This window comes from Lathamus discolor, chromosome 1 (genome assembly GCF_037157495.1).
Source record: "Lathamus discolor isolate bLatDis1 chromosome 1, bLatDis1.hap1, whole genome shotgun sequence".
NCBI lineage: Eukaryota > Metazoa > Chordata > Aves > Psittaciformes > Psittacidae > Lathamus > Lathamus discolor.
In genome coordinates this window covers 151,511,470-151,538,935 of record NC_088884.1, presented here as the reverse complement: position 1 = coordinate 151,538,935, position 27,466 = coordinate 151,511,470, and the positions used below count along the sequence as shown (strand labels likewise).

The 27,466-nt window shown below is 40.4% G+C and overlaps 1 protein-coding gene across 1 annotated transcript; it reads right to left on the bottom strand.

The window, feature by feature from the left end:
- Positions 1-1,181: 1,181 nt before the first annotated feature.
- On the bottom strand, positions 1,182-23,552 carry WDR1 (WD repeat domain 1). The gene is made up of 15 exons (XM_065659325.1): positions 23,275-23,552; positions 22,863-22,984; positions 17,055-17,145; positions 13,910-14,057; positions 12,327-12,507; positions 10,377-10,454; positions 9,535-9,615; positions 9,187-9,420; positions 8,272-8,359; positions 6,868-7,024; positions 6,096-6,183; positions 4,940-5,050; positions 3,790-3,963; positions 2,409-2,553; positions 1,182-2,125 (listed from the first exon to the last, which is right to left on the bottom strand). Exons 1-15 carry the CDS (start codon positions 23,288-23,290, stop codon positions 2,016-2,018), a joined length of 1,824 nt encoding a protein of 607 aa, XP_065515397.1. The 5' UTR covers positions 23,291-23,552; the 3' UTR covers positions 1,182-2,015.
- Positions 23,553-27,466: the final 3,914 nt, after the last annotated feature.

Genomic DNA, 27,466 nt, shown 5'->3' with positions numbered 1-27,466 from the left:
AATCTACTTGTAGTGGTAGGGGGCTTGAGGAAATTACGCCATTTCCCTCAAAACCCAACATTTCACTAGCAGGCCCACCTCTTACAAAAAGCAGCATCTTCCAGCAAATTCTGTTCTTTGCCCACAAACATCCACATAACTTTGTTTCATCCTTCTTTTAGCATTACTTAACTAGGGATTCAACTACAACAGGAACCCACTGAGCAGATTCAATAGCAGCTCTTCCAGACGGGACTTGGGGAACAATGGATGAATTACACTGGGACTGGCACAACAAGCAACAGCAGAACAAGGTTTAGGGGCAAGACACCAAGAAGTCTTGTTCATTTGGATCTTATGCCCGATTTCAAACATGCCCTTTTCTGAAATGTTTATTAACAATGCAAGGACAAGACACAAGACATGCGAAAGTGCTAATGGAGAGATGCAGCAAGCACAAAGAAACCATGATGCAAAATATTTTGCTGCTTAGCTAACCCCCGTGTCAACTGTTATAATGCGTATATTGGTTTGCATGCCAGAAGACATCTGGTTGCCACTTCTGAAAAAAAAAAAAAATCAACATTTTTCCTTTTTGAAACATCTTTTTAAGTAATTTATGACAGGCAATCCTTTTTCAGCAATTGAGCAATGGTCCACAGTAAGAGAAGCAGCAAAAGCCTTTTTATTTGCTGTATAATTAGTGTCATTAGAAATACGATTGGTAAGAAAAACAAAAAACAAAAAACTCCACAAAAAACCACACAAGTCCACACAGAAAGGAAAGCTTAATAAAAATCAAAGAGCACTGAAGACTTAAAGACTTAAGTGAAGACTTAAAAAAACAAAAAAAAAAAACAAAAAAAAAAACAAAAAAAAAAAACCAAAACCCAGACCAAAACAAACCCTCAAACTTTCCTTACTAAGTTTTCCAAAGTTCTGGACAACAACAACTTCTTTTGGCCACTAGAGATAGTAACAAATCTTCCTACCACTTTGTATCACAGTCTCCTCCTCCACCCTTGCTAGACAGCTGGCTTCAAATCACTGAAGTGTGTTGCAGAGTGGGAGAAGGAAACTAAACAAGATCACAACCTGTTTGCATGACATAACAGCTCCCATGCAACTGTTCCGCATGTGCAAAGGCATAAAACTCACTCAGCAAACATTGTATTTAAAAAAAAAAAAAAAATCACTTCAAGTCATAACAATGCTTCATTTTAATTCCTGTATTTTCAAAAAGGTAGCAGAAGTACTGCATTTTTTTTTAAACAATAACATGCTTCTCCTCCTTCAAACAGAAAATATCTTCAAAACAGAATGACTTTCTGACATTGAAATGACCAGACATTCTTAATTCATGAAAGTAACAAATGTGTTTCTGAAGCAAGAAGATGCCACAAGGATTTTTTGTAAACATTATACCCACAACAGTAAGTACATCAAAACCCCACACTTCCACCTTAAAATAAACCACAAAGCTTTGACATGAAATACATAAAAAGTTTATTATATGTGTACCCCATTTTGTTATCTAAGAGGAGAAAATCTGAGGCAACAGTTTGGTGCAGTACAGAGAAGCAAAGCAATATACAGTAGCTGCACACAGCTTGATTGGCTTCGGATCACAACTAAATACTCTTACTATGACCATTAGTACAGAAATGTTCTGTAATTAGAAAAAATGAGAAGTATTACTCTCATGCTGTACAGTCTCATGTTTCTTGGTTAGAAAAGAACAACTGATTGAGTTTGAATCTTTCACACCTGAACCTTTCACACCAACTCGCTTAGCTGTTGCCTCTGGAATGTTCAGCACAAAGGTTAAGCTCCAGACATAATTTAAGTGCTTTTCATGTGCAAACTGTTACCGGCTAAAGCTTTCAAAGTACATTTAATTACAGATATGAACACCCTGTAAAGATATGAGGATATGATAGCAGACCCAGAGGCCAATACAGATTCTTTAAGAGAAATGCTATGTTCCACTGCAGTAGTTCTAGTCCCTGATTAGGTCCTTCCAAAGAGGGATTATTTCAATTGTAGGAGATAGACCACTCTTTGACAGAAGCATCATGGGATGTTGTTACCAGAGTGTGTTCATCCAGCCATGCCAAGCCGCTTACATGATGTAGCCTGTGTGCATCTGTACGGCAGTGTGAAAGAACAGAAGAGAATTAGGAAGGCGAGGCTGACAAAATAACTTCCATGCATATTCCAAATGTGATTTTCAGCTGCATTAAATAGTAACAGTAAATTTTAAAAAGTGACTACAAAACAACAGAAGAGTTCTGGCTATTGTGGCTACGCAGAGACTAATGTAAAGGCTAAATTAGTTTGGGAACATTCAAAGCTTAATTCTAGAAAGCTGTGTTGGATTTCGAGAACTACTAGCAACTCTCAAAAGTAATCTTTTGAAGGAAACATACCTGGTATCTTGACTCTGGTCTCTGGATCACTTACGGTCCAAACGTATACCATCATGTCCATGCCTCCAGAAGCAAAGTGTTCATTGTCAGGAGACCAGGCAATACAAACAATTTTTGCATGGTGTCCGTAAAAGACATTATGCTCCTATTTGAAAGTTAAAGATACAGTGTTACTTCATTAGCTTAAGCTACTTCAGGAAATCCCTAGCTTTTAATTTGTAGCATTACAATAAGCTACTGCAATAGTTCAGACAATGTACATTGTCTGATGTACATCCATCGCAGTACACATGGACGCCCTGAACAAACCAATTGGTGGCTTCATTTTATGCTATTTATCTAAACACTTATGAGGCTGGTAAAATCCAAGCCTTTTGTAAAAAGAGCTAAGACTTTTTTGATGAAAGCTGGATCTGTGAAGTGCATATGCATTAAGTTACTTTTCGCTTAGAGACTTTTAAAGTAATCCCACAGATATTTCTAGAAGCAAAATTCTTTCAATTTTTACTTTGAAAACGCAATGTTTCTGTGGAATGCCATCTGCATTTTTCTAGTTTGGTGTGGTTTCAGTTACCTTAATGATTTTACAGGCTGATACACATAATGGCTACTCAGCTGAAAAGTGGAAATTGCCCATTCTTGGATTCTTGGTTAAGACACTTAATTGAGGGATAAAATGAAGATTCCCTGCCTTAATGTATCCCTTTCTTTGCTTATTTGTTACCACAGTAAACCATGTGCCACAGCCAGCAAATTTTTATTGCCAAGTCTGCTTTATTTAATTCAATTTTGTTGTACTGCATGATTCTTATCAAGCTGAGCCTGCATTCTTGTCCATTTTCCAGGAACGCATACCAGCTGTAACAGGCACGCACATATTTTGTTGACTTTTTTCCCTTTAAAAAAAAATCCAACAAAAAAGCACCCCTCAAGAAAAAACAACAATGCTCCACCAAAAAAAACCCCAAACCAACCACCAACAACCCCACACATAATCACCCCACCACACTAGTGCCTCAGATGATCAGAACAAGGCACATGCATTACTTTGTACTGATTACTTTCTAATCTTTTATATTTAACTACTGCTGGCCTGTGGAGATCCAACTCCTCCGCCATGTATTTGCTATTAGATGGGTTTGAGTGGTTTCCCAGTAGCCAACCCATACTGTACATTTTCTCACCTATTGTTATGACGTGGAAGCTTCACAAAGGCTGTTGTGAACAAAAAGTGACGCTAACTAGAAATACCAATTTAACAGTCATAGAAACACCAAATATAGTGATTTAACAATGAAGTCTCAGGTGCTATATTGTATTTCACCACAACAGGTTTAGACATGAAATGCGAGTCAATTTGTTTTTGAACAACAATTCTTACCGCATAGCCATCGGCAACACTAAAGACAGTGACAACTTTGTTTGCATCACAGACTGCAAGAAAGGCACCATCGTGAGAATATGCCAGGTCAGTAACAGGACCCTTAGCTTCCAAAGACTTCTCATCGTTTTTCAAAGAGGTTCCATGGATTGAATACAAATGGACATTCCCATCCTGCAAATTAATAGTGAAGGGGAAAAGGTACAAAAAAAGTCGCTTTACAATAGAAAGAGGAAGGCTTACTGAACTAAGGAATGTTTTGCATCAGCTCTATCTGATAATGCTTATATTAAGAACTAGTTTAAAGAACCTGTCATTTACGCTGGCTACAACCCACCAAATCTAGAATACAGACCTGGTTTCTAGAATTTACCTACTTCAAGCATATACTCAGTAAAAACAATTTGACAATTTAAAACCAGCAAATACAAGATGTGATAATGGTAGAACCTGGGTGTGCTGGGTTTAGCAGAAGCAGTCAATTTTAATCCTTCTAAGTAGCTGGTGCAGCGCTGTGTTTTGACTTTCAGCCTGGGAACAGCGCTGATAACACTGATGTTTTTAGCTGTTTCTAAGTAATGTTTACTCTGACCAAGGACTTTGTGAGTCTCATGCTCTGCCAGGGATGAGGAGAGGCCAGGAGGAAGCAGAGACAGGACACCTGACCCAGGCTAGCCACAGCACGTTATGACCGGGAAGGTAACTGGAGTTACCCAGAAGGGCACTCTCTCTCTGCTCGGTTGGGCTCGTTTCGGCGAGTGGTATCGTATTCTTTTCCTTTGTTATTTCCCTTGTCATTATTATCATTGATGGCAGCAGTAGTGATTTGTGTTATACCTTAGTTACTGGCCTGTTCTTATCTCAACCCATGGGAGTTACATTCTTTCGATTATCCTCCCCATCCCTCTGGGAGCGGGGAGGGGGGAGAAGGAAAGAAAGACGGGGGGAGTAGAAACTGTGTGGCTGACTGGGTTAAAACCACAACACTGAGGAATTAAAAGTCCAGGAATACCAATTACACACAGCTTGCTTGTTGTAATAATGCTCTTACAAATTGCAACATACTACTTCTAAAGGCATCTCCTAGTGTTAAATGTTTGTTACTAGTTACCAGTTCAAAGCAGGACAGGTTTAGGAAGTGCAATCTTACCGCTCCTCCCACTGCTGCTGTACCTCCTCCAGGGTGAATGGCTACAGCTTCTGGCTCATAGCCAAGGTCATCAACTGCAAAACATTTCTTCTTATCTTTCATCAAGACAATCTGCAAATATTAAACTAGAAATTGAGACTGTTCTTCAAAGTGCCCAGTACAAAACTACGACTAAGCCACAAAGTTTAGACATAAACACAAATCCACTCAGCTCACAACTCTACTACATTCTGATCTTACGGGAACAGTTTGATTTAAAAAAAAAAAAAAAAAAAAAGAAGAAATAAATGCCTTCATGTGGTAACTAACTAATCTGCTACACTGGAGTACCTATGTGCTCTAAATTAGGTAGCGCGGGACATTCCCTACTGCCTTCAGCTTTGCCTCATTTGGTTCGAATACGAACAACACTGACAAAACAGTATTTTTAGCAACGCTTACTGCTTTCCCGGTTTGCTCCTTCAGGAAGGGAGGCAGGACCAAATTAGTAGAAAGTTAATGCTGCAATGTTAAATTTTAACTTTGTACCCAGGTCTATACTATGGACAACTGGAATTATAACTCGCACGGAAAACAAGTTTGAACAACACTACTCAAAGTTCCAAGCATAAAACTAGCATCCATAGAGAAGGCATAATCATTTGAAGTTAAGCATGCCTTGATACAAAATAACATCGGTGCAAAGTCTCTAGATTTGTGTGATCTTAACACTACTGGCAAGCAACCTAGAGTGACCTACGCTGTACAACAGCACTAGTTAATTGGCTACTTGGATTAGCTACAAAAAAAAACATAACGCAGGAACAAGACATCCTTTCCCCAATATCACAGCACTGCACAGATCAGGCAAGAGCATGATTCAGATGCCGTAAGCCTTCCAGCACAGAGCTGCACTGATAACAAGTTCTGATGCATTCACACAATTGACCATGTGAGGTTTAAATCTATGCATAAGACTGTCAAATTGGTACAGGATGAAAAAGGACAAGCCTAGCAAGTATCCTGATGAATTATGTTTCCCACAGCTCTCATTAGAAAATTCTGCAGATGTGCAAGTTGACCCCACACTAAACAGATTTGTTGGAAACCATAACATTACCATACACAGCACTATTAACAGAGCAATTGTGTTGATAATCCACAAGTTAATACTTACTTGTCCAATGCATACAACTACAGTATAGCCACCAGGACCCACAGCTAAACATTTTGGCTGAACATCCATTTTCACAGCATCCTGGCCACTGGAGGAAGATGTGCAAAATTGGAGAAGCAGGAAGAACAAAGCAGAAAAGAAATTATCCCATGCCTAACATTACTCAGAATTGCCTATTCAGATAATACTAATAATACTAATGATCAAGAATATGTATAATTTAAAGATTTATTTTTTAATAATCTGCAAAGCTTCTTTGTGTTTACTGTTTAAAGCATTAGTATCTTCATCAGGTAGTACACCTGCTAAGTGAAAGGCAATGTGACTACACTGGAGTTTATTTATTTTTCTTTAAACTAAGTGGTGACCTTCACAGGTTTCGTTCAAGTTTTTTGCTTCAACTGCAGCTTCCATGAAGAAACAGCCATGTCCCACCCTTCCTAACCACATTTATTACTGATATGCCTGGGTATTTATGAATCAGGAAGTGGGCACCCTTCCCATAGTCTCCTAACTGAACCACCTGATACAAGATTGATCTCTACCTAACCTGTGGAAGGGATGAGACAAACTGAAAAGCCTGAGATGCATTTCTTGTTGTCACAGAAAAAAGCAAGATTGGTACAGCAATCATTTCTACACAGTTTCCATGGTAACTTAAAACCTGAATAAACTGTAGCATAAATTTCTTTGCCACACCAGTCAACAAAACTCTTGCTGTAGAATAATTAGGGCTGCAATGTTACAATAAAAAGGCAACATTTTAACTAACCTGTAGTCCCTCTTGCTAAGGTTGGTGTAGCGCACAGTATCATCCATACTGCAGGTGACCAGCTGATCCATATCATCCACCGCCATTCTAGAAACCTGGTTTGTATGACCTTTCCCAGAAAAGCCATCATTCTCTCCAGTTTCAGAATCCCAATAATGTGCATAATAGAATTAAGGAACATTTGTAAAGACTGGTGCAGTCAGATACAGAATCATAAAACAGTTAAATAATTGACCAAATAGCCAAGTTTGGAAGGTACCTCTCGAGATGACTTAGACCAAACTGCTGCTCAAATCAGTGTCAGCCACAACAGGCTGCCCATTCTGCTGGATTCTGAGTATCTCCAAGGATGGAGATTCAACAATACAGGGTTCAGCCAATCTCATACCCTCAAAATATTAAATGAACCTCTGTTGTTCCGTAATGAGCTAAATGACCTGCCACAGACAGTATCAAATATTGGAGCAATTAATATCGGGTCTGAGAACAGGAAATACTTTTTAAAGAATCATAGTTAGAAGTCCTGCAACACTGGCTTTCCCTGATGCTGTATGTTAACATCAGTTTGAACTACTAACACTATATTACAAGTTTGTAAACAAACAAGTCTTGTATTTACTACCATTTATGCCAATGTGACATCATTTTAATGCACCACAGCAGGCAGGGTGAAAGACTGCAGTTTTACTTATAAGCTTCAGAACACTGAAGAAAAGCTAACAGTCTTCTAGCTGAACACATCCCACACTCATCCTTTAATGTGCCCTTTGCAAACCAGGCTGCATTCCCAGCATTTTGCTCCAGAAACAACGGGACTTAAATCAAGTGTCAAAAGTAGTACAAGTTCTCTTCAGTAAGAAAGTCATCAGTGAGAAAGCCTGATGACATTTGGGATACCAAATAAAGAACACAGTATGTCACAGAACTTCAAAACCACACCTTAATACAGGAGAAAAAAAAACCCACAACTGTAAAGAGAAATGCATGATAACAGGTCAGAGATGGGTCAAAAAGTTTTTCTTTGTCCTGAACATCTGAAAAACAAGATACATGACTTTCAGAAGATCTATGGCGTGTAACTGAGAAAAAGCAATACGTATTTTGTGTGTATGACAATACATGAAAAGTTACAAGAGGCTAATTTATACATTTACTTGCTCCTCCATACTAACATTTTACATACCACAAAGTAGTGACAACTGGAAATTAAGAACTGGTTTATATTCAGCAGGCAAGTGTAAAGGCAAACAGTATAACAGGCAAGTTAAGGGAAAGTAAAACTAACTTCTATTCACCTGTGTAAAATAAACATAAGTTCCTGCCTTTGGCAAAGTGTTTTTTTCCCTCCAAACTAGTTCTCAGACTATAAGGCTAGAACAAATACTACTATAACTCAAAGGATATTAATATGACCATCATTACTTCCAGAGTAAATATAGGACTTTCCACCATTTTTATGCACTGTAAGACACTGAATTGATTTACTATGACCCTGTGAACAGAACACAAATAATTATTGACGGGCAAATTTTCATTTTAACACATACATTGATTAAACCTATTTCAGAAGATCTGTAGGTAATTAGAAAATAACATTTTTTTCATAAGCATTAAAAGTCACCCAGAATACAAATCACTACTGAACAGCACAGTCACTTAACAGTTGCAGCACTGCTACTCCCATGTACTACTCTTTAAAGAGAACGAATGGGCAATATGAATATCCTTATTAGCCTGCCAGGCCAGAACACTTTCATGGTCTTTTCATTGACAAAGTTTGATTTTTCAGGCACTTTATGATTCATAGAAAAGGACTAAATACGGTCATGTACCCACATCAGCTGCCTGAATTGTAGCACCAATAGCAAGAATCTGGGACATCCATTTCTAGTTCATGTAAAAATGTAAGTTCTCAAGAGAGTGCTGTGTCAGAGAACTCTAAATTCTAAAATTAAAGCTCAACTGCACAGTAACCCTGGTCACCTTGTTCATAACACACTAGCTCTGACAGAGTGAGGCACCACCGGTAGTTTTCTATCTATGGTCTATTTCTTTTTGCATCTCAAGAATGGTTAAAAGCTGCTATGAAAGATAAGTTGATAACTGAAAACAAAATCAGTCTCTGTTTGCACAAAGCACAGTGTCATGCATGTAACATTTTAACTTCTTGATTCACGTCACTTGCAAGAGTCAGACACACAGGGCTTGTCTGGTAATGCTAGCTTAACACTACTTTTCCATAGCTACTGCTCCATCCAGATAGCTTCAACCACTGAGTCACTTATTGCAGAAATTGGTGCAACAAGAAGTTTAACCTACCTTTATGATGCGTAAAGGCTTATTTGGATTATTCTTGTCCAAATAATTAATATAGCCGGACAGGGAGATAGTCAGTAAATGGTCTTTCTGCCACAAGCAACCCAACTGCTGATCCAACACATTTGATCCCATGTTAAAAGTATTGACAACAGAATTAGCACCAACATCCCAGATTTTAGCAGTTTTATCTCCTGAAGCAGAAAGCAACTGACTACTGTCAGGGCTCCAACTAATCTGTGAAAACAAATGTCACAAGATAGTAAATGCATTTATTATTGCAAAACTTCATGGTCCATGAACTCGATAATGAAATACTATGGACCATTGCACAAATGAAGTGATACTTACAGCATAAATACCTCCATCATGAGCTTTGCCTCCACCAAGAGCACACACTTTCTCTCCAGTCTTCCCATCGTAGACAAAAATCTTAAGAGAGCACACAGACACATAACTTAAAAGGAAAAGCAGTAACAAGGAAAAAAAACCCCACAAAACAAAAACAGAGAACTGAAACACTATTACTTGCACTAGAGAAATCATCCTTTTGTTATGTGGCATGCTTACAGGTTTATCAAAGACCAGATTTTTAAGGAAGAGGAACAAGTATTCCTGTATTTAAGACTAAACAAATGAGATTACAACTGTAAATAATAACAGCAAGATACTCTGTACATTGGATCCTGACATTTGAAATTCTGGAAGATGTTACATTTTTGGCTCCTGCCATGATGGTGGCTGCTTAGCACTATAGTCATGGGAATGTGCCCTCGTACAAGGGGGAGCTACATACAGGAAGTGTCATTGCCAAACCTGCCCTTATCGGTAGGGAGTCATAGAATCACAGAATGGTTAGGGTTGGAAAGTCCACACTGGGCTATCTATTAGTTCAGTATTTCGACCATACTCTTCACAATCGTAAGGACATCTATATCTCAAAAGTCTAATGTGCTTCTCCCAAAATAACCTGTAGAAATAATATGCTAAGGAGATGGTATAAGGAAAAAAGCTGAGTGAGAACAGCCTGGTTATCAGTTGTTACACCTTTACAGGAGGATATTTAAGAGGTTAAACCACTCATTTCTTGGCATGAAAAAAGCAACATGTATTTTACAATACTAATTCTATTCCCAAAATACACAACAAAGTCTTCTTGTGTTAAACTCTTTTTCCAGTGATTTTATTTTTACCTGGCCATCTGCACTAGCTGTAGCTAATCTGTTCCCATCAGGAGAAAATCTCACACAGTTTACAAACCGTGTATGGTCCTGTAGGGAAAAAAACTAAGAATCAGAACACAAGATAAGAACAGACCCTTTCACATAGAAGACAATCAAGTATTCAATGAATTTCTCTTACATGCAAGCCATAAATTAGCTGTGTAGGAAGATGCCTGCTGTAGAGAATGGCTACAGAGCAAGTCTAGCCTCTACCTGAAGAGGATGATGGGGGTTGAGAATAGTCCAGAGAGGGAACTGTGGCATCAGTAGCCAATGTAGTTCAAACAACTTAGTATAATGCCACATGAAGGAGTACCCAGTTTCAGGGATAGGCAGGAAATAAAACCCACAGCTGCAGGCTAGATGCAACCATGGGATTTTTTCCCTCTGGTCACTGTCTTCTTCTGCAACATCGTCCAGATTTTAACTCCTGCTTCACCACACAAGTAAATTTTACACAAAGAACAATACTTCATCCTTCTTACTGTAAAAGACGCAGACATGAAGAATAGATAACTATTTTACTGGAATCTCATTTCATGGAAGACTGCATTAATGGTAGCTCTGTGAAGCAGCCAGGCAAGACTGATGTATGCTCCCCAAATAGACTATTTACAAGTAGGAGACTATTCAAACCATGCTAACTAGGAAACAGACGTTAAATAGGGAAGCACCACAATGAGGCCAACGCAAAGAGATTTGGAAGACTATTTTTAGTATTATGAAAGCCAGGTTCTGACCTACTTTTTTTAACTATGCTGTTTCCTGATGATAACCATGACCTAAACCATACAACAGCCTGTACTCAAATCAGATATATCAACTCAAATATCACTTTAAAAGAAAGACTGTATCACATACAAGTCTAAGCAGCACTGGTAAGCAATTCAGATTTGAGAGTTCAAAAAGAATCAGCTTAGCAAAATGCAAGTATCAACTTAAGTTCAGAAATATATTAGGCAACTACATCATTTCATTGGACTGCACAGTTCAAAACAATTCCTTTCCTAGAACCACAATGGAATCCTTACTTGAAAGTCAGTGTATGAAGAGTACTCAAGGCACATATTTAAGAAAATAAAAAGCCTACAACTGTCATTTTAAAAATAAAACAAGAACTAAATATTTTTACTTTATTACTGCAGTAACATCCAGTATCTCTGCAATCATTTGTTTTGGGTTGTTTTGTTGTTTTTTGGTTTTTTTTTTTTTTTTAAGGCAAGAGGCATGCCTTCTGCCATCAAAAACAGCTGCAGTAGCTTTAGAGTTTTCATCTTCTTTGGCCTCCAGTAATGATTAACGTCTTACATGTGGTAATTCCAAGCTTTGTTTGATTTACTTAAAAGATTTTAACTCACAGAACAGGAAACAAGTTAAAAGAAATGCAGAAACAAAAACTGACCACAGAAGTTACATATGCATTTCTTGTAGAAATCAGTTATGTTTCCAAATATCTACACTCACCCTCTTCTAAGCTGCCATGGGATTTCAGACTTGAGCACTCTTAAGCAGATTGGAAAATTCCATTCACACCACCAAATTTTTTGAATCAAGCACCTTGAAGAGTATTAAGAAATTCTACATGACTGCACTGGGAAGCAGTGCTCAGAAAGCAACAATACGGCAGAAGAAACATCTTGCTTCTACAGTTATGGAAGAGGATGAAGAGCCAAAAAAGAAATCTGGAGAAAGTGCTTCAGGTTTTCTTCTTAATCATTTATTTCAGTTCTCTTGGACTAAGGCAAGCCTCCAGTTACACACAGGTTTAAGAAGGCCACTTGACACCAACTATGCCTCAAAAGGAGGAACTAAGAACTTCTGTAATGACAGCTAGCTGTGACAAGAACTGCAAGCTTGTTGGAAAGCTTTCAGTAAACTTGCTGCACAGTTTAGCAGAGCTACAGCTCAACTTAAACTCACATTTATTGTAAACTTGAATTTGAATGGCGGTCCCTCAAAGAAAGCAGCACAGTTGTCATCACTGCCAGTTGCCAGACGATATGGTCTCGTTTGTTTAATGTCCACACTATTGATCACTTTGTTGTGCCCAGTAATCTCGCCAACAGAAGAACCACTGTCCCACAGGAACACTGCTCCGAATCTAGTTAGAGAAGCACACAATAACTACAATTCATAAAAGTTACACGTACATTAACTCCATGAGCATCTGCAAACAGCAGATCTGAGTGCACTCAAAGAAAATAGGTCATCTCGTTAATCTCATGCAAGCTCCTCATAGTTCCCTGAAGGCTACTTGAAACCTTGCTGGAGAGACAATCTAATCTTCAATAGGAGACATTTGCTGAAGGGGACAGACAAGAAAATTTTATGTATAAAGCTTCTAAACTCAAGAGATCAAAAAGATATTCTTCAGCCAGTTTATAGGAAGCAATAATTATTTTGCCTGCCTAGTCGCTACACCAAATGTGGAAAGCTAGGATAACAATGACATTAGGTCATTAATCTGATTATTTAGCCTAAATTGGGCGCATCGTTTTTACAACTATTATTACTTGAACGTTTAAGGAAGAAGAGTTGTAACAGTATTTGTCAGTTCTGCCTTTAAATCTCCTTGAGGGAAAAAAACCCTGAAACAGTATAATCAATACAGTGGCACTAAACTAGCAAAGCACCACTGTTATAAAGGGAATATACAGAATCACTTCAGCAAAACTCTAGATTGAAAGTTCATCCACCTAACAGAAAACTTGCAGAGTCTTGAGGCAGAAGAACAAGTTTACAGAGTATCTACCCAGGGGCAGGTGGGGGTGGAGGGAGTGACAAAAGACAAAATCTCTCTCAAACAGAAAGACTGTTTGAGAGAGATTTGTCAAAAAGACACAGTACATGATGGCAATTAAAAAGTGGTGCAAGAGGTCAGGGAACAGGACCACACTATGTTTCTCAGACCTTCAGGCATAAGACTACTCTGCCTTAAAGATCTGTTGGTGTTTAAACATTAAAGAAAGGACACAAACCTGACTAATGAGCACCTCAGTCAGATTAGGACAACTGGTTGTGATTTTATTTATTACCATAATAAAGCCTAAAAATATGGGTGCGTTGCTGAGGGAGAAAATTCAGATACACTTTTCTTCCTTTATTTTTCTTACTCTTATTCAGCCATGTCCTCTCAATCTGTGAGGTGTAAGAGAGCAGGAAGAGAACTGTCTGGTGGTTCTCCCTTCCCACTCTACCAGAATTAGAATACCTTCTTGTACCAAAGGCATACTAACAGCTGTAACTGAACATAATATTCAACACTAAAAAACAAACAAGACCCCACAATTTTTAAACTGAGAAATTCTCATAGAACTACTCTCCAGTTTTACAGCTGTCAAAGACTGCATAAAGAATTCTCCTACAGAACAACTTGAAACAGCGAACAAGCCATGATTTTTTCCCCTTGAAGAGTAAAAAGCTTTCTGCAAAGAACCTGCTTTGTTAGAATACAGATTTACCATATATGTATGTATACACACACCCACAAAAGAATTACTCACTTTTCCCTTCCTTCTCCAACCACAGCAATTCTCTTGCTGTCTTCAGTCCAGGCAAGGTCCGTTATTTTTCCTGAAAATGGCTGATACTCATACTTCAGTAAGTGTTCTTTCTGTGTAGTATCCCAGATTCTCAGCTTTCCAGAGACATCTGCCATAATAAAATAGAATATAACTATTGTTGCTCCAGCATGACTCAGTCACATGACTCAACGATCTGCCAGGATACAGATTTTCAGCTACACTGAACACTTGTACTAGGGAACCTCTTTTCCTACCCTATTACAATTACTACAAATTACTTGACTGAGGAACACTGATGACTACATCCATTTCACTGAATGATGTTTATAGCCAGATAATAATGTTCAAGACATAAATACAACATGGAGACAACTTTTGCAGACACGCAAAAAAACCTGCACAGCAAGAGGGTAGGAACTCTAATGTACAGCCAGTTATGTGTCAATTATCCATGCCACACAGACACACACACACACACACAAAAAAAAAACCCAAAACAAAACCCACACAACCCCACCACCACAAAACCAAAACCAAACAAAACCAACAATCATACTACCCTCCCCTCTCCAAGACAGCTTACCCACACGCATTGGGAAGTAAGCCACCCAGCATCTACAGAGCAATCTGATGGATAAGTGTCTGATGCACTGAAATTCATACTTCAGAATTTTTTATACCTTCAAAGCAAACCCATTTTGCATCCAAATACCAGACAAACATACAGAAATATTTTTTTCCCCACAGAACTCAATTCATGCACACTCATTAGTGTATTTTTTCTATACAGAAGCATGTACACACTTCATGTTGTGCATGAAAACTTGCACTATCTGGATTACTGCAAAGGAATCCAACAGTATATTCAAACACGATAATGTCACACACAGCAGACACAGCACAGATAATAATTTATGGCTTAATATAATAAAAATTTCCTTGCATAGCCCTAGAGCTTGCTTCTATTCGGAGCAATTACTGTGGTGCAGCACTACCAGATTTAAAAATCACCAGAGGAACTGTTCCATACCCACACAGCAAATTCTGTGTGTATTGAACCTTTTATTAAAGCCACTGTTTATTCTAAATAAACCATGTGGTAAAATATGTATATGTCACCTTAGCATAACACTTTTGAGTTCTGTTCATCATTTATTGGTGCATCTTCACAGTTCAATTTAAGCATACAGCAACCCTGTCCCTGTGGGACCTGATCATGGACCCACCACCCTTCTGCTAAAAGGACAGATGTAGAATTCTCCATTTTACAGAATGTGTTATTGAAGCAGAATTCTAATGTAGAGTTAAAAATTTAGTTGATTGCTCCATCTATTAATAGATAGTACACATATAGCTTTAACTTTATGATATGTCCCATTACTACATCTGTTATGACTGCAGCAAGAGAAATTACCATAAAAGCCACAAAGCATATTGCCAAAGGTCTGTCTCATCAAGCACATGAAGTATTAATGCAGGTTGCATGGCTAATGCAGATTTATAGATAGAGAAATGAATCTTGCATGTTATACTTAGAAACAGCTTAAACAGCCTGATACTATCTTCAGACCCCATGCTCAGCAGTATCACAGAACTATTTATAAATGACATGCAGAAGACACTTTTTAAGGGAAATACTGCAGCCTAAACTCATTTACTTAGGTGTGACACAATGTCTGAAAAAAGTCAACTGAATATTCCCCAAGGAACAAGGCTTCCTCTTAAGCTGACCATTACTGAAAAACTTCTTCACAGATCAGATTATGCATATAAAACTCTTCTTTTATAGAGGACTGAAAATCTACAAGGCTGCAAGAACAGAATACATGGTCATTCTGAGAGATAAGTACAGCACAAACCTAGAGCTGTAGAATAAAGAATGCAAACTGGATTTTAAGAAGGTATTCAATTTAACATATGGTCACACACAAGACCGAGCCAAGGAAATCCTGGCTCTGGTTCCTTTCAGACTAGGATGAGGGAAAAAAATTGAAAACCCCTAAAGTTGTACTATTACTGTTCTTAAAGATCCTCCACTACTCGAAAGATAAGTATTCTAATACATCTTTCTGATGTGCAGAAAAGCCAACTTTACATTTTAAAAAATACTATACCTTTTAAATTGCTGAAAGAGAAACTCCAATTCTACTAATTCTGTTAAGACCTGTGCATCTACATCTGGACTCCCTTTCTAAGGAGCTCATATTCAGTGTTTTCTTCTCAGATATATTACTTAGAAAGTACTTCTGTATTTGGGCACAATACTTGTTTCTGAAGCATTTTTAATGGGCAATGGCAAGCAGTTGTTAAAATATCCATTGATTAACTGCAAATACTTTTAAGAAATTGAATTTATAGTATTACATTTATCGATATTCTTCAACTCTATAACAGTCCCTTGAAAAAAGATTTTTTTGAAGCAAGCTTCTATTAAAAAGAGGAGAGAAAGGGTTAGTTCTTTTTAAGTCATCAAAACTGCAGCAATTTCCACTAACAATCCAGGAAATTTATGCTGTAGAAATTCATGCTACCCATTCTCAGATTACTGATTCACATGCATTACACAGAAACCATGAATCAGCCTCTTCCCCTGTTAACTTATCAAATAAAGCTTTTTTAGTTCAGGTTACAAATGTGAGAAAACTCATGACAAGTCTTGCCAAGTTCAGTCAGGAAGAAAGGAAAAAGGAAAAGAAAGGGGTACGTGCTCTTCTAGAATCCCTCCCCTGACACCAATGAATCAAAGTTTGTTAACAAAGACAATAGTCCTGTATTTCAGAAATAAGTTTCCATTCTGCTGCACATACACAAGTCTTCATTACACTACGATTTGCTCTCGTTAATGCTTCACACCAAATCTTTAAGGTTAATTTCCATGTTCTTTTTGATTTAAATAATTCTTAAGACCACACATGTCACTAAACTCACTACTTTGGAAAGAGGTTAGAGGGACAACTACATAAATCATTCCTTCCTCAGGCATGTATATGTAATTCCATTGAAGCATGTTACATTAACTGTGCATCTTTTGTACATAAATGTGAAGCATTACAACTCTTTTGCCACTGAGCACTTCAACAGCCCTGTCCACATACCCCATGCAGCATGTGTGCTGATACTTTACCTCCAGATGCTATGTAGAATCCACTGGGAGCATACTTGGCAACTACAACCTGATGGGCATGCTCAGTGTAGATGTCAGCAATTGCAGGATTCTAGTTTAAAGAACAAAAAAAGTTAGTAAGTTGTATTTCCTGGTTTTCAAAGGCATAAAATCAGATATTCAAAGATAAAACTTGGAAATTCTGCTTACACTCCTCCTCTCATACCCTTCCTTCCATCTTAAATAGAGCTACTGTCTAAAACTATAAAGTGCAGTACACATTGCAGTACACAGTAGAATACTTTAGTGCAGTACACAAGCCAGCATGGCTTCACTAAGGGGAAATCCTGCCTGACCAATTTGGTGGCCTTCTATGATGGGGCTACAGAACTGATGGATAAGGGTAAAGCAGTTGACGTCATCTACCTGGACTTGTGCAAAGCGTTTGACACTGTCCCACACAACATCCTTCTCTCTAAATAGGAGAGATATCAATTTGATGGATGGACCACTTAGTGGATAAAGAACTGGCTGGACGGCCACACACAAAGAGTTGTGGTCAATGGCTCGATGTCCAGCTGGAGACCTGTAACGAGTGGTGTCCCTCAGGGATCGGTGTTGCGACCAGTCTTGTTTAACATCTTCATCGCTGACATGGACAGTGGGATTGAGTGCGCCCTCAGCAAGTTTGCCAATGACACCAAGCTGTGTGGTCCGGTTGATACGCTGGAGGGAAGGGATGCCATTCAAAGGGACCTTGACATGCTTGTGAGGTGGGCTGATGCCAACCTCATGAAGTTCAACCATGACAAGTGCAAGGTCCTACACCTGGGTTGGAGCAATCCCAGGCACAGCTACAGATTGGGCAAAGAAGAGATTCAGAGCGGCCCTGCAGAGAAGGACTTGGGGGTGCTGGTCGATGAGAAAAAACATGAGCCAGCTTCAGCGTGCGCTCGCAGCCCAGAAAGCCAACCGTATCCTGGGCTGCATCAAAAGAAGCATGACCAGCAGGTCGAAAGAGGTGATCCTGCCCCTCTACTCTGCTCTTGTGAGACCTCACCTGGAGTATTGTGTGCAGTTCTGGTGTCCTCAACATAAAAAGGACATGGAACTGTTGGAACAAGTCCAGAGGAGGGCCACGAGGATGATCAGGGGACTGGAGCACCTCCTGTATGAAGATAGGCTGAGAAAGTTGGGGCTGTTCAGCCTGGAGAAGAGAAGGCTGCGTGGAGACCTCATAGCAGCCTTCCAGTATCTGAAGGGGGCCTATAGGGATGCTGGGGAGGGACTCTTCATCAGGGGCTGTAGTGACAGGACAAGGGGTAATGGGTTAAAACTTAAACAGGGGAAGTTTAGATTGGATATAAGGAGGAAATTCTTTCCTGTTAGGGTGCTGAGGCACTGGAATCGGTTGCCCAGGGAGGTTGTGAATGCTCCATCCCTGGCTGTGTTCAAGGCCAGGTCGGATGAAGCCTTGGGTGGGATGGTTTAGTGTGAGGTGTCCCTGTCCATGGCAGGGGGGTTGGAACTAGGTGATCTTGAGGTCCTTTCCAACCTTAACTATTCTATGATTCTATGATTCTAAGTTAAGTACACAGTATTATACTGCTGTTCAAAGCAACACTCTAATTTCTAATGACTGACAAAGTATTTTCTCTAACAGCCAGACCTGTTTTGACTGTTTCCTCTCCAATACCTCCCGAAAGGTAGAAAAACTTTGCAAACATTCGGCCAGTGTTGTGGTTTAAACCCAGTCAGCCATAAATCACACAGTCGCTCTCTCACTCCCCCCCTTCTTTCCCTCCCGCTACTCCCGGAGGGATGGAGAGAAGAATCAAAAAGAATGCAACTCCCATGGGTTGAGATAAGAACAGTTTAGTAACTAAGGTATAACACAAATCACTACTGCTGCCACCAATAATGATAAAGGAAATAAGGGAAGAAAATACAACACCTCACCACCAGCCAACTTATAACTAACCCCACCCCACCCAATCGAGCACCGACCGATACCTCGTCCAACCCCACAGTGCACTAGCCCTGCCAGGTAACTCAGTTACATCCTGGGCATGATGTGCTGTGGTATCGAATACTTCTTTGGTCAGATGTCCTGTCCCTGCTTCCTCCCGGCTTTTGCTCCTCCCTGGCAGAGCATGAAACTCAGAAAGTCTTTGGCCAGACCAAACATTTGAGCAGTAACTGAAAACGTCGGCGCTATCAGCACCGTTCCCAGGCCGAAAGTCAGAAACACAGCGCTGCACCAGCTACCAAGAAGGAGAAAAAATGACTGCTACTACTGAACCCAGGACAGCCAGGCATCAGGTTTCTTTTCATGGGGCTGGCCCAGGTAAGTCAGCTATCCAAGGAGAATACCAAACAAGCTGTGCTCCGCAGCACACATCCAAAAATTCTACTAAAGTTGAGTATGAAAATTAAACATATGGTTAATCATAGTGCATGGCTGTTAATCATCACCATGTACTCAAGAGCACTCAGTTACCAATGAGGTGTACAATACTTGCTCTTTTTTACTGATTGCAATCTGTTTAAAAAGCTAGAAGAATAGCATAGGGAAAGATATTTTCCCTAGTATCAAGAGTTGGAATTTTGAAATAAACTCAATGCCACCCCATCATGATTTTATCTCTTTAGTCTTACAATATGTCTTCAGGCGCTTCAGGTTTGACAGTAAAACTGACTCAGTGTCTTAACAGTTCATTAAGTGTTAAACTACAGAGATGCCACACAAATCAGAAAACGATGACATCAGGGCAAAATCTGCTCTCAAATGAACTGTGTAAAAAAGACATTCTGCACCTTTTCCAAATATAGTACATACAGCATTTATCTACTACAACAGTAATACACTCCTTAGAAAATACAAAATTCTGCAAGGTAACAGGTATCTTCAAGTTCCAGAAATTTGACTCATATGGTCAAACCAAAAGTCCATTTTAACTGCTATGATTTACACAGATTTATTCAACCAAAATAGAAAACCACTTGATATTATTGTACAACTCAGCCATCCAATCAGGAAAAACTAAACCACCTGCTCTTTTAGAAAGCAGACAATCTCATGCTTGCAGGAGTTCCTGCTGATGCAGTACTGTTACATCTCAAGAGACAGAATACAGCTTACTCATGCAAGAAGCAGCTCTTTTTCTTTCCTGCTTTTATAATTTGCTTGAGTGCATTATAGCCCTACTTAAGCCACAATCATCTGCATTTATAGCATGTACCTCTCTCCATTTTGTGTGTAACTGGATTTTATCTAAGCAAGATACAATAATGTTCTCCCCATTCTATAGCTGCATCACCTACAAGTACAGGGAGCTCAAACGCCCCACCCCTCCATTCATTATTAATGGCATACGTAAGTAGCTGCTATTTTACAGCAAGAACCTTCAAGAGTCCAGGAAGCTAGTAAGATGAGAGACTGGTCTTAAACAGACTGACTTAAGGGGTTAAATGGAAAACAGACTCCCAAATTTAAGATATGGTAAATAGATTCAGGAAGAATTTAAAAAAAAAAGATTTTTGGATAAGATTATAATGGTAGCTGGGAAAAATACAGTACCTAATTCTGGATTCAACAAGAAGAGCAAGGTTATGTGGCTTGTTTTGAACACTGAAACCAGAGCCACGTATGAAAGTGAGCAGTTTAAGTTCCAAGTTTCAAAGTAGGCTTAGACCCACGAAAACAGTAAAATATTAATAAGGAATGAAACCTTACAATTATCACTAGTCCTTCTCACAGTGCTTTTCCAGCACTGTTCCTGGAGTTTTTCTTGTTAAGTGAAACCTCTACATCATGCTCAAAGATCAAGCGTTAACCCTGAATGCTATACCCGCCACCACTGATTAGCTAACACTAGATAGCTTCAGACTTAAGAGAAAAGTGATCACTGCATTTTGATGACCTGTTGTTTTTTTGTTTGTTTGGTTTTTTTTTTAATTAGGGCACAATGATCTCATTGGAGTACAGCTGGTGGAGGGATTACACATAGACCTCCCAATCTTTCATTTGGTTGTTACAAACTATGATAGAGGCTTCTATATTATTCAGAGAAAGCATGGCTCTCAACTACAAGTGGACACAGTTCCATGTTGGATTATGAACAAATCACAACATTCTCCAACACGAAAGCCGTAACACAGGCTCTGGTCAGTTTTTGTGCCACTGCTACAATACATTCTGTAATTGTCTGCAGAGCATCACCTGTCAATTATTAACAGTAGCAGATTCTCCTTGTCAGTTAGGTCAGCTTGCCTATTGGCATGAGTTACACCATAAAACCCAGAGATTTATGACTTTCATTCTCAACTTCCCTTGAGAGCTTAAACAGTCTAAATCTGAATTCCCACAATCCCACCTCGCCTGTACTCAAGAGTGTGCCGTGTGCTCAGAGTTCTGGCTCTCACTAGGACTGAGATTTGCATCGGGCAAATCTTCAGTGAGCTGATTCAGGAAGATAAAAGTGAATTTACTTCTAATTCAACCCCAAAGTAGCTGCAAAAAAGCAAACCCCCAAAGCACTAATTGCAGTGCAAGGGAGAAGTCACAATCCATAACTTGGGCAAAAACTGTAACGTAAGCAAAGTGGCTTTTCTCCCTTCTCTCATCACTTTGTGTGCCATTACAGTGTTTAACCGGGACTTCTGGTTTCAGAAAATTGAACTTTGCTTGCTACTAAGAGCGAAGCACTCTTACAACATTACACTTACACACTGAAACCAGAGTGCAAGCTTAGTTTTGGTTTTAAGTGGATGTATTTAAACTGATACCAAAAAAGAAATTTGAAAAAATAACTAAGTTACTAATAGCATTTCTGTATTACAGCATGACAATGAAGAGATCATCTGAATATTATGGGAGTAATGAGATAAATCAGGAAAACAGCTCATAAAAAATTAAGTTTACAAACGTGATTCAGAGATGCAGCCATAAACAAATCCATTTTTGCAGAGACTTAAAAATTCCAGAGAAGTATGAGCTAGCCCCCTGCAGCCCTCCTCACTGCAGGCCAAATCTGCAGTAAGAGAGGAAAGTAAATCTAGGGGAGAATCTGATTTTCTAAAGAACAAGCATTTACTTTGAAGAAAAGTATTTTTTTCAGAAGCAGTAGCAAGACAATAGCCTAGACAGGCAATGTTTTCTCCATACTTTTCAAAGGGATGCCATCTTTGAAGTCATTTAAATAACTCACTTGGCATTTCTCTAGTTACCACCAGAGAAGAAAAAAAAAGCAAATCCCCACACCACTGAAAACATTAACTGGGGCATTCTCATAGCTAATCGATGAGGAAAGTTCCTTGTGACTAGGGATGAGAACTCAACATGCATGCAGCTTGAAAGCCACTGACAACTGTTTTGATTTCTGGAGTGCAAGGGTGGAGGAAGAAGCTACACACTAACATATTTAAAGATGAGATCTGCAAGTATTTGCATGTTTTTCTTACAAGCTCAATACAGTAAATGGGGAAATGCTCATTTATTAGGCAAACACAACACTCAACTTCCTAACAGCAATATTTGAGTAGATGAACAAGGCTAACCTGAATATACCAGTCTCTCGTCTGTAATTCCTATGCAGAGAGGGAGAGAACTGCACATTGTACTACAGGTTTCTGCAGTCGCTGCCCGTGGTTTTCTGCCTGAGTCATGCACTCTGCTTATTCCCCTGCTGAGGATCACAGATCCGTGACCTCAATGGGAATTACAAACTGAGAATGAAACATGGGCTATTAAAGGAGTGGGGCTGGGAAACAAAATGAAACTTAGCAAAAGCTCTGCGCTAGGAAACGAAATAAATCAGGATACATTACATCAATGTTTCTGATGACGACACACTTTCCATTGGTATAAAGAAAACTGTTGCCCTTAGGATCACCTCCGATAATTTTGGAAACGCCTCGTTCAACCTGCGGGAGGCTGGCGAACACTTTTTCTATGGGAACAGGAAGAAAAAGAGGGATAAATAAATGAAAATACAAAGCAAAAGGAGGGCTTACTCTTGGCCATGCCGGACGCCAGCCGCGCAGCTATACGCCCCGCCGGCTGGCGCGGTCACTTGTTGCTGTCAGCGGGGCTGCGAGGAACTGCCAGCTCCGCGCCAGCCTCCAGGGCGGCGGCGGGCGGCGCGGCGCTCCCTCCGCCAGCGGGGCTCCCCACCGCCGCCACCCGGCCCTAGCCCCGCTCCCCGGCCTCTCACCGCTCCGGCCCCCCCCGCGGGCTTACTGATCTCGTACGGCATCCTCGCCCACTTGTTACTGCGGCGGAGCTGCAAGGGCTGGGCAGGGCGGCGAGCGGAGCGGAGCGCGGCGCAGCCCGGCGCGGCGCAGGCGGACCGGCCTCACTGTGCTCCCGGCGGCGCGCGGCGGCACGAACCAGGAAGCACCCGCGCAGCCCGCCGCTCTCCCCTGTCTTTGACCATATATAGTCAACTCTGCTCGCGCCGCGCCGCGCCGCTCCCCGCCAGCCCGAGCCCCGCTCCCTCCCCCGGAAATGCCGTCGGCGCGGGCGGGCCCGGCCGGGCTGCGCTGGGGCGCCCGCAGGAGCTGGCCCCGCCCCGGCAGGAGCTGCGCGCAGGCCGCGCCAGGCAGGGCAGGGGCGGCCGGAGGAGCCGCGGCAGGCGCCGCACGCTGGCTCTGCCCAGACTCAGCGCCTGCGGGCTGCCTGAGCATGCGCACACACACCCCTCCCCACCCAACCGCGGGTCTCTCCGGGACATGCGTGGGGCTGGCGCATGCGCGGTAGCGCGGATGAGGCCGGTGAGGGGATGGTCAGGCGCGTTGCCATGGTGACAGCCGGGCGGGTGTGCGGCGGTGAAGCTGTGAGGGGAGATCCGTGCTGGTTCTTAGGGAAGGCGGGGAGCGGGGGTGTAGGCGGGCGGGCGGGCCTGGGAATGCCGCGGGAGCTGCGGGTGTGCGGAGCAGCAGGCGGGGGTAGCTGCTCCATTGCGCTGTCGCGCCTTTCTCGCCGCCTGTGGTTGGTGAGCGTCTGCGGGACAGCTCCCGCTCTCTTTACTCCGACGGCATCAGTATACGTGGCTGCTGTGAGGGATTTGGCCCGCTGATAGCTGTTGGGACACAGCGTGTGTGCCTTAAGTTACCGAGAGGGCAGGACAGACCTTTGGTTTTGCTTAGGATACATCATACTTGTTAGAAGGGATGGAGCCTGCTGTAATACTGCCCTGAAACAGAGGCTATGCAGGTCTGGTTCTTGATTTCGTCTCTTTACAGACGTGTTGGGAGGGCACTTTCTGTCCACAGTCAGTATTTCCTTGACGATCAGTTTTAACCTCACCCCTTAATACATTAGTTAATGGTGCATTTTCCCATAGTTTTGTGCCATTCGACTCCAGATATTGCTGAGGTGCTTTACAAGCTTGGAAGACCATCTCAGAGTTGTACCTTGAGGCCAAGTTGGATGTCTAATTAAAGTGAGCAGCAAGCTTTAATGTGAACCACATACTATCTCATTCACATCTCCTGTATAGCTTTGACTAAATTGGATTTTTCTTTCCTTCCAATGCCATTAATATAAATAGTAAGTATACCATCAGTTCCTCAGTTCAGCAAGGCAAAAACATTTACATATAATTGGCAGAAACTCCTGAAATGAGTGCTGGTTTGTGCCTTTTACATTCATAAATGCAATGTCCCTTTAACTTGCTTCATAAAGCATCAGGACAGATGGGTAAGACAGGACTGCCTTGCACAGCACCTGAATATAGTATATAGAAATAGCAATGCTCCTGGTGTGTTCTTGGCCAATAGACCTGTAAAACAGGTATGAGGAAGCCCTGTGGAATTTTCCTTTAGGGTCTAGGAGAACAGAGCTGAGGGAAAGGTAAATAAAGCTTTAGATTTTCAAATGCAGAAAGAATCACCATTGCAGTACCGAGTTACAGAGGTTTTCATGCACATAGGTGTGGGCATTTCAGGATGAAAGGGTGCTGAAATTTCAAAAGAACCTGTCCTGAGTAGGCTTGTGTAGCCACTCTGCTTAAGGAGTATTGAAGGCAGTGAGTGCACAACTATGTTGGCATTACTGTAAGAGGTTTCTGTTATTTTCAGTTGTGCACTGTACAGATTTGGGCTTTTCCTTGTCCAGTATGTGGCTTCATAGAGTTCTATTTTTTTTTTTTAACGATTGGCATGTGCCCAGTAAAAAGCAAATTATCCATATGAAAACAGTGGGATTTTTTCTTCACCTGTTTGGATTCTTTTTCAAAAATAAATGAATCTGTATGTATCACATCAATATTTCATGCTGATGACTAAGTATTCTACATTGGCCATAAGGTGGTTTTGTGTACCAAAGCTCTATTATCTGTTATGTACATTAATAAAGTGTTAAGTGACCAGAATAATGTCTACATGTTTTTGGCTACATTAGTTCATAGAAGATACTTTCTTTCCCTGTAAGGGTTGCTTTTGTAATTTCTTACAGTGCTGAACTCTGCTTACATCCTGAGATTTTTAGTGTAAGTTTGATACTGACTTGAAATGATGTAGCTAATATATTACAGATCTCTTATTCATTAGCTTCTCATAAATACTCACCTAATGGCCTTGGCTTGGAAGTAGCAAGCGTGTCTGCAGATACTCCTGTGAAAAATGTGAAGTCAAGAGTTTCAGAAGTGATTTTTATTTCTTTTTAGGTGCCTCAAGTACTTAAGAGGCTAGATATCCAAATCTGCGGTAGACTGGTAAAACTCCTTGTGTTCCTGGTGTTCCAGGAGTGTTCCATTTTTTAGCTGATAGAGGGGGATGGACTCAATGGATTGTTACTTTCCCCCTGTGAAGACTTGACTAAATTTTTGTTAATTTGGTGAGCAAGTCTTTTTCGTGTTTCCACAACTGTCCTCATGCTTAACAGTCTTGATGTTTGAACAGATTTCCAGCCAGCTCAAGCTGCAAGTGCTCAGCCTCTTGGGGAATCACAGCTGACTCATATTTGTTGGCAGATTTCTTTGGGATAGTTGCAGAAGCAGCTGCTCCCAGCTGTTAATGGGGCTCTTCTCTTGAATGACTGTGTGGGGATCTGTCTGCCCAATGTCTGTTTACACCAGCGTACCTGTGGAGGTATGAGTGTTTGGCAGAAAGGTGGGCAGCAAGTGCTAGCTGCTTCATTCCACCATATTAAACCTGCCAGAAAATGCTTCCATCTCTGGGCTTGTGCTTGACGTGTATTAAGGCATTCCTTTGTATTTTTGAAAGCCAAGTTTCACTGTGTCTTTTGAAGAGTGTGAATGTGCCACCTGCTAGCCTATGTGCTTCATTTTTATAGCATTAATTACATGGTGACGACATGTACTTCATATTAGGTTGATTTAAAGAATACCCAAATATTAGTTTTACTTAGTTGGTCACAGATCCGTATAGTGCCTTGTAAAATATCTAATGATTAATTTCTATTCCAGAAGGCTGATAACCTGCAGCTTCAGTTCTTCAGGGATGTAGATGTCTATCATTAGGCCCGTGCTATCAAAGATGTTGTTCAGGTATTTAGGTTTGAATGCTAATGTTATACTTAAGGCTCTGGGCCAGCTTTAAGATAACAATACACATAAATGACAACATTGTGTAAAGAAGGTATATGGACTGAGGGCCGGACTTCAGACCATAGCTAAGAAAGTAATGAAAATATCACAGATTGCGCAGCACATGGAATTTCTAAAATTTATAGCACCTTTTCACCTTTTTTTAGCTTTATTTATTGTTCTCCTTGCTCACTGACAAATATGACTTGAATACTGATGAAAACACCCCCCTTAAATTTGCAACTCAGCAGTATAGCCTCCGGCACATGTTAGCAACTCCTTAGAATGTACTTCACAGTCTTTTGGTATTTCCACATCACTTAGCATAGCATTGCATTTATACACAAGTTTTGTCTGATGATGAGTAGCCATCAGCTTTTCTAAAAGGAATGTTAAATAAAATACTTCTTTGTGCTGTGAGGGCTTTTTTTTTTTTTATCCCCCCAGGCTGCAGCTGATTTAAATAGCTCAGATTTTGAGGTCTAAATGGTGAAAACTGCTTCTGAGAAGTTGAACAGAAATGGAACAAGAAGTTTGAAATGTGAATTGTTACACATCATATCTGCTGCTATTATGACAACTTTAGAATGACAGATGTCAATATGTAGGTTCTTTAGATGTTATATATTATTAATAAAGTATTTATTACAGATACCAGCAAGATAAATACTCTAGCATTACAAAATCAGCAATACCGTTTTAGATTTCTTTCAGCTGTTACAGAGCTAACCATTTGTTATTTCTTTTTTAAAGATTCTCAGCTTTGTCAGAAAGCCAAGGGAAAATATGAGGGAAAGCTTGAATGACATGAGACATTTGAAACAGTAACCACTCGTGCACTTCACATGCCCTAGCAATAAGAAATGATTGCAGAATCCCTGT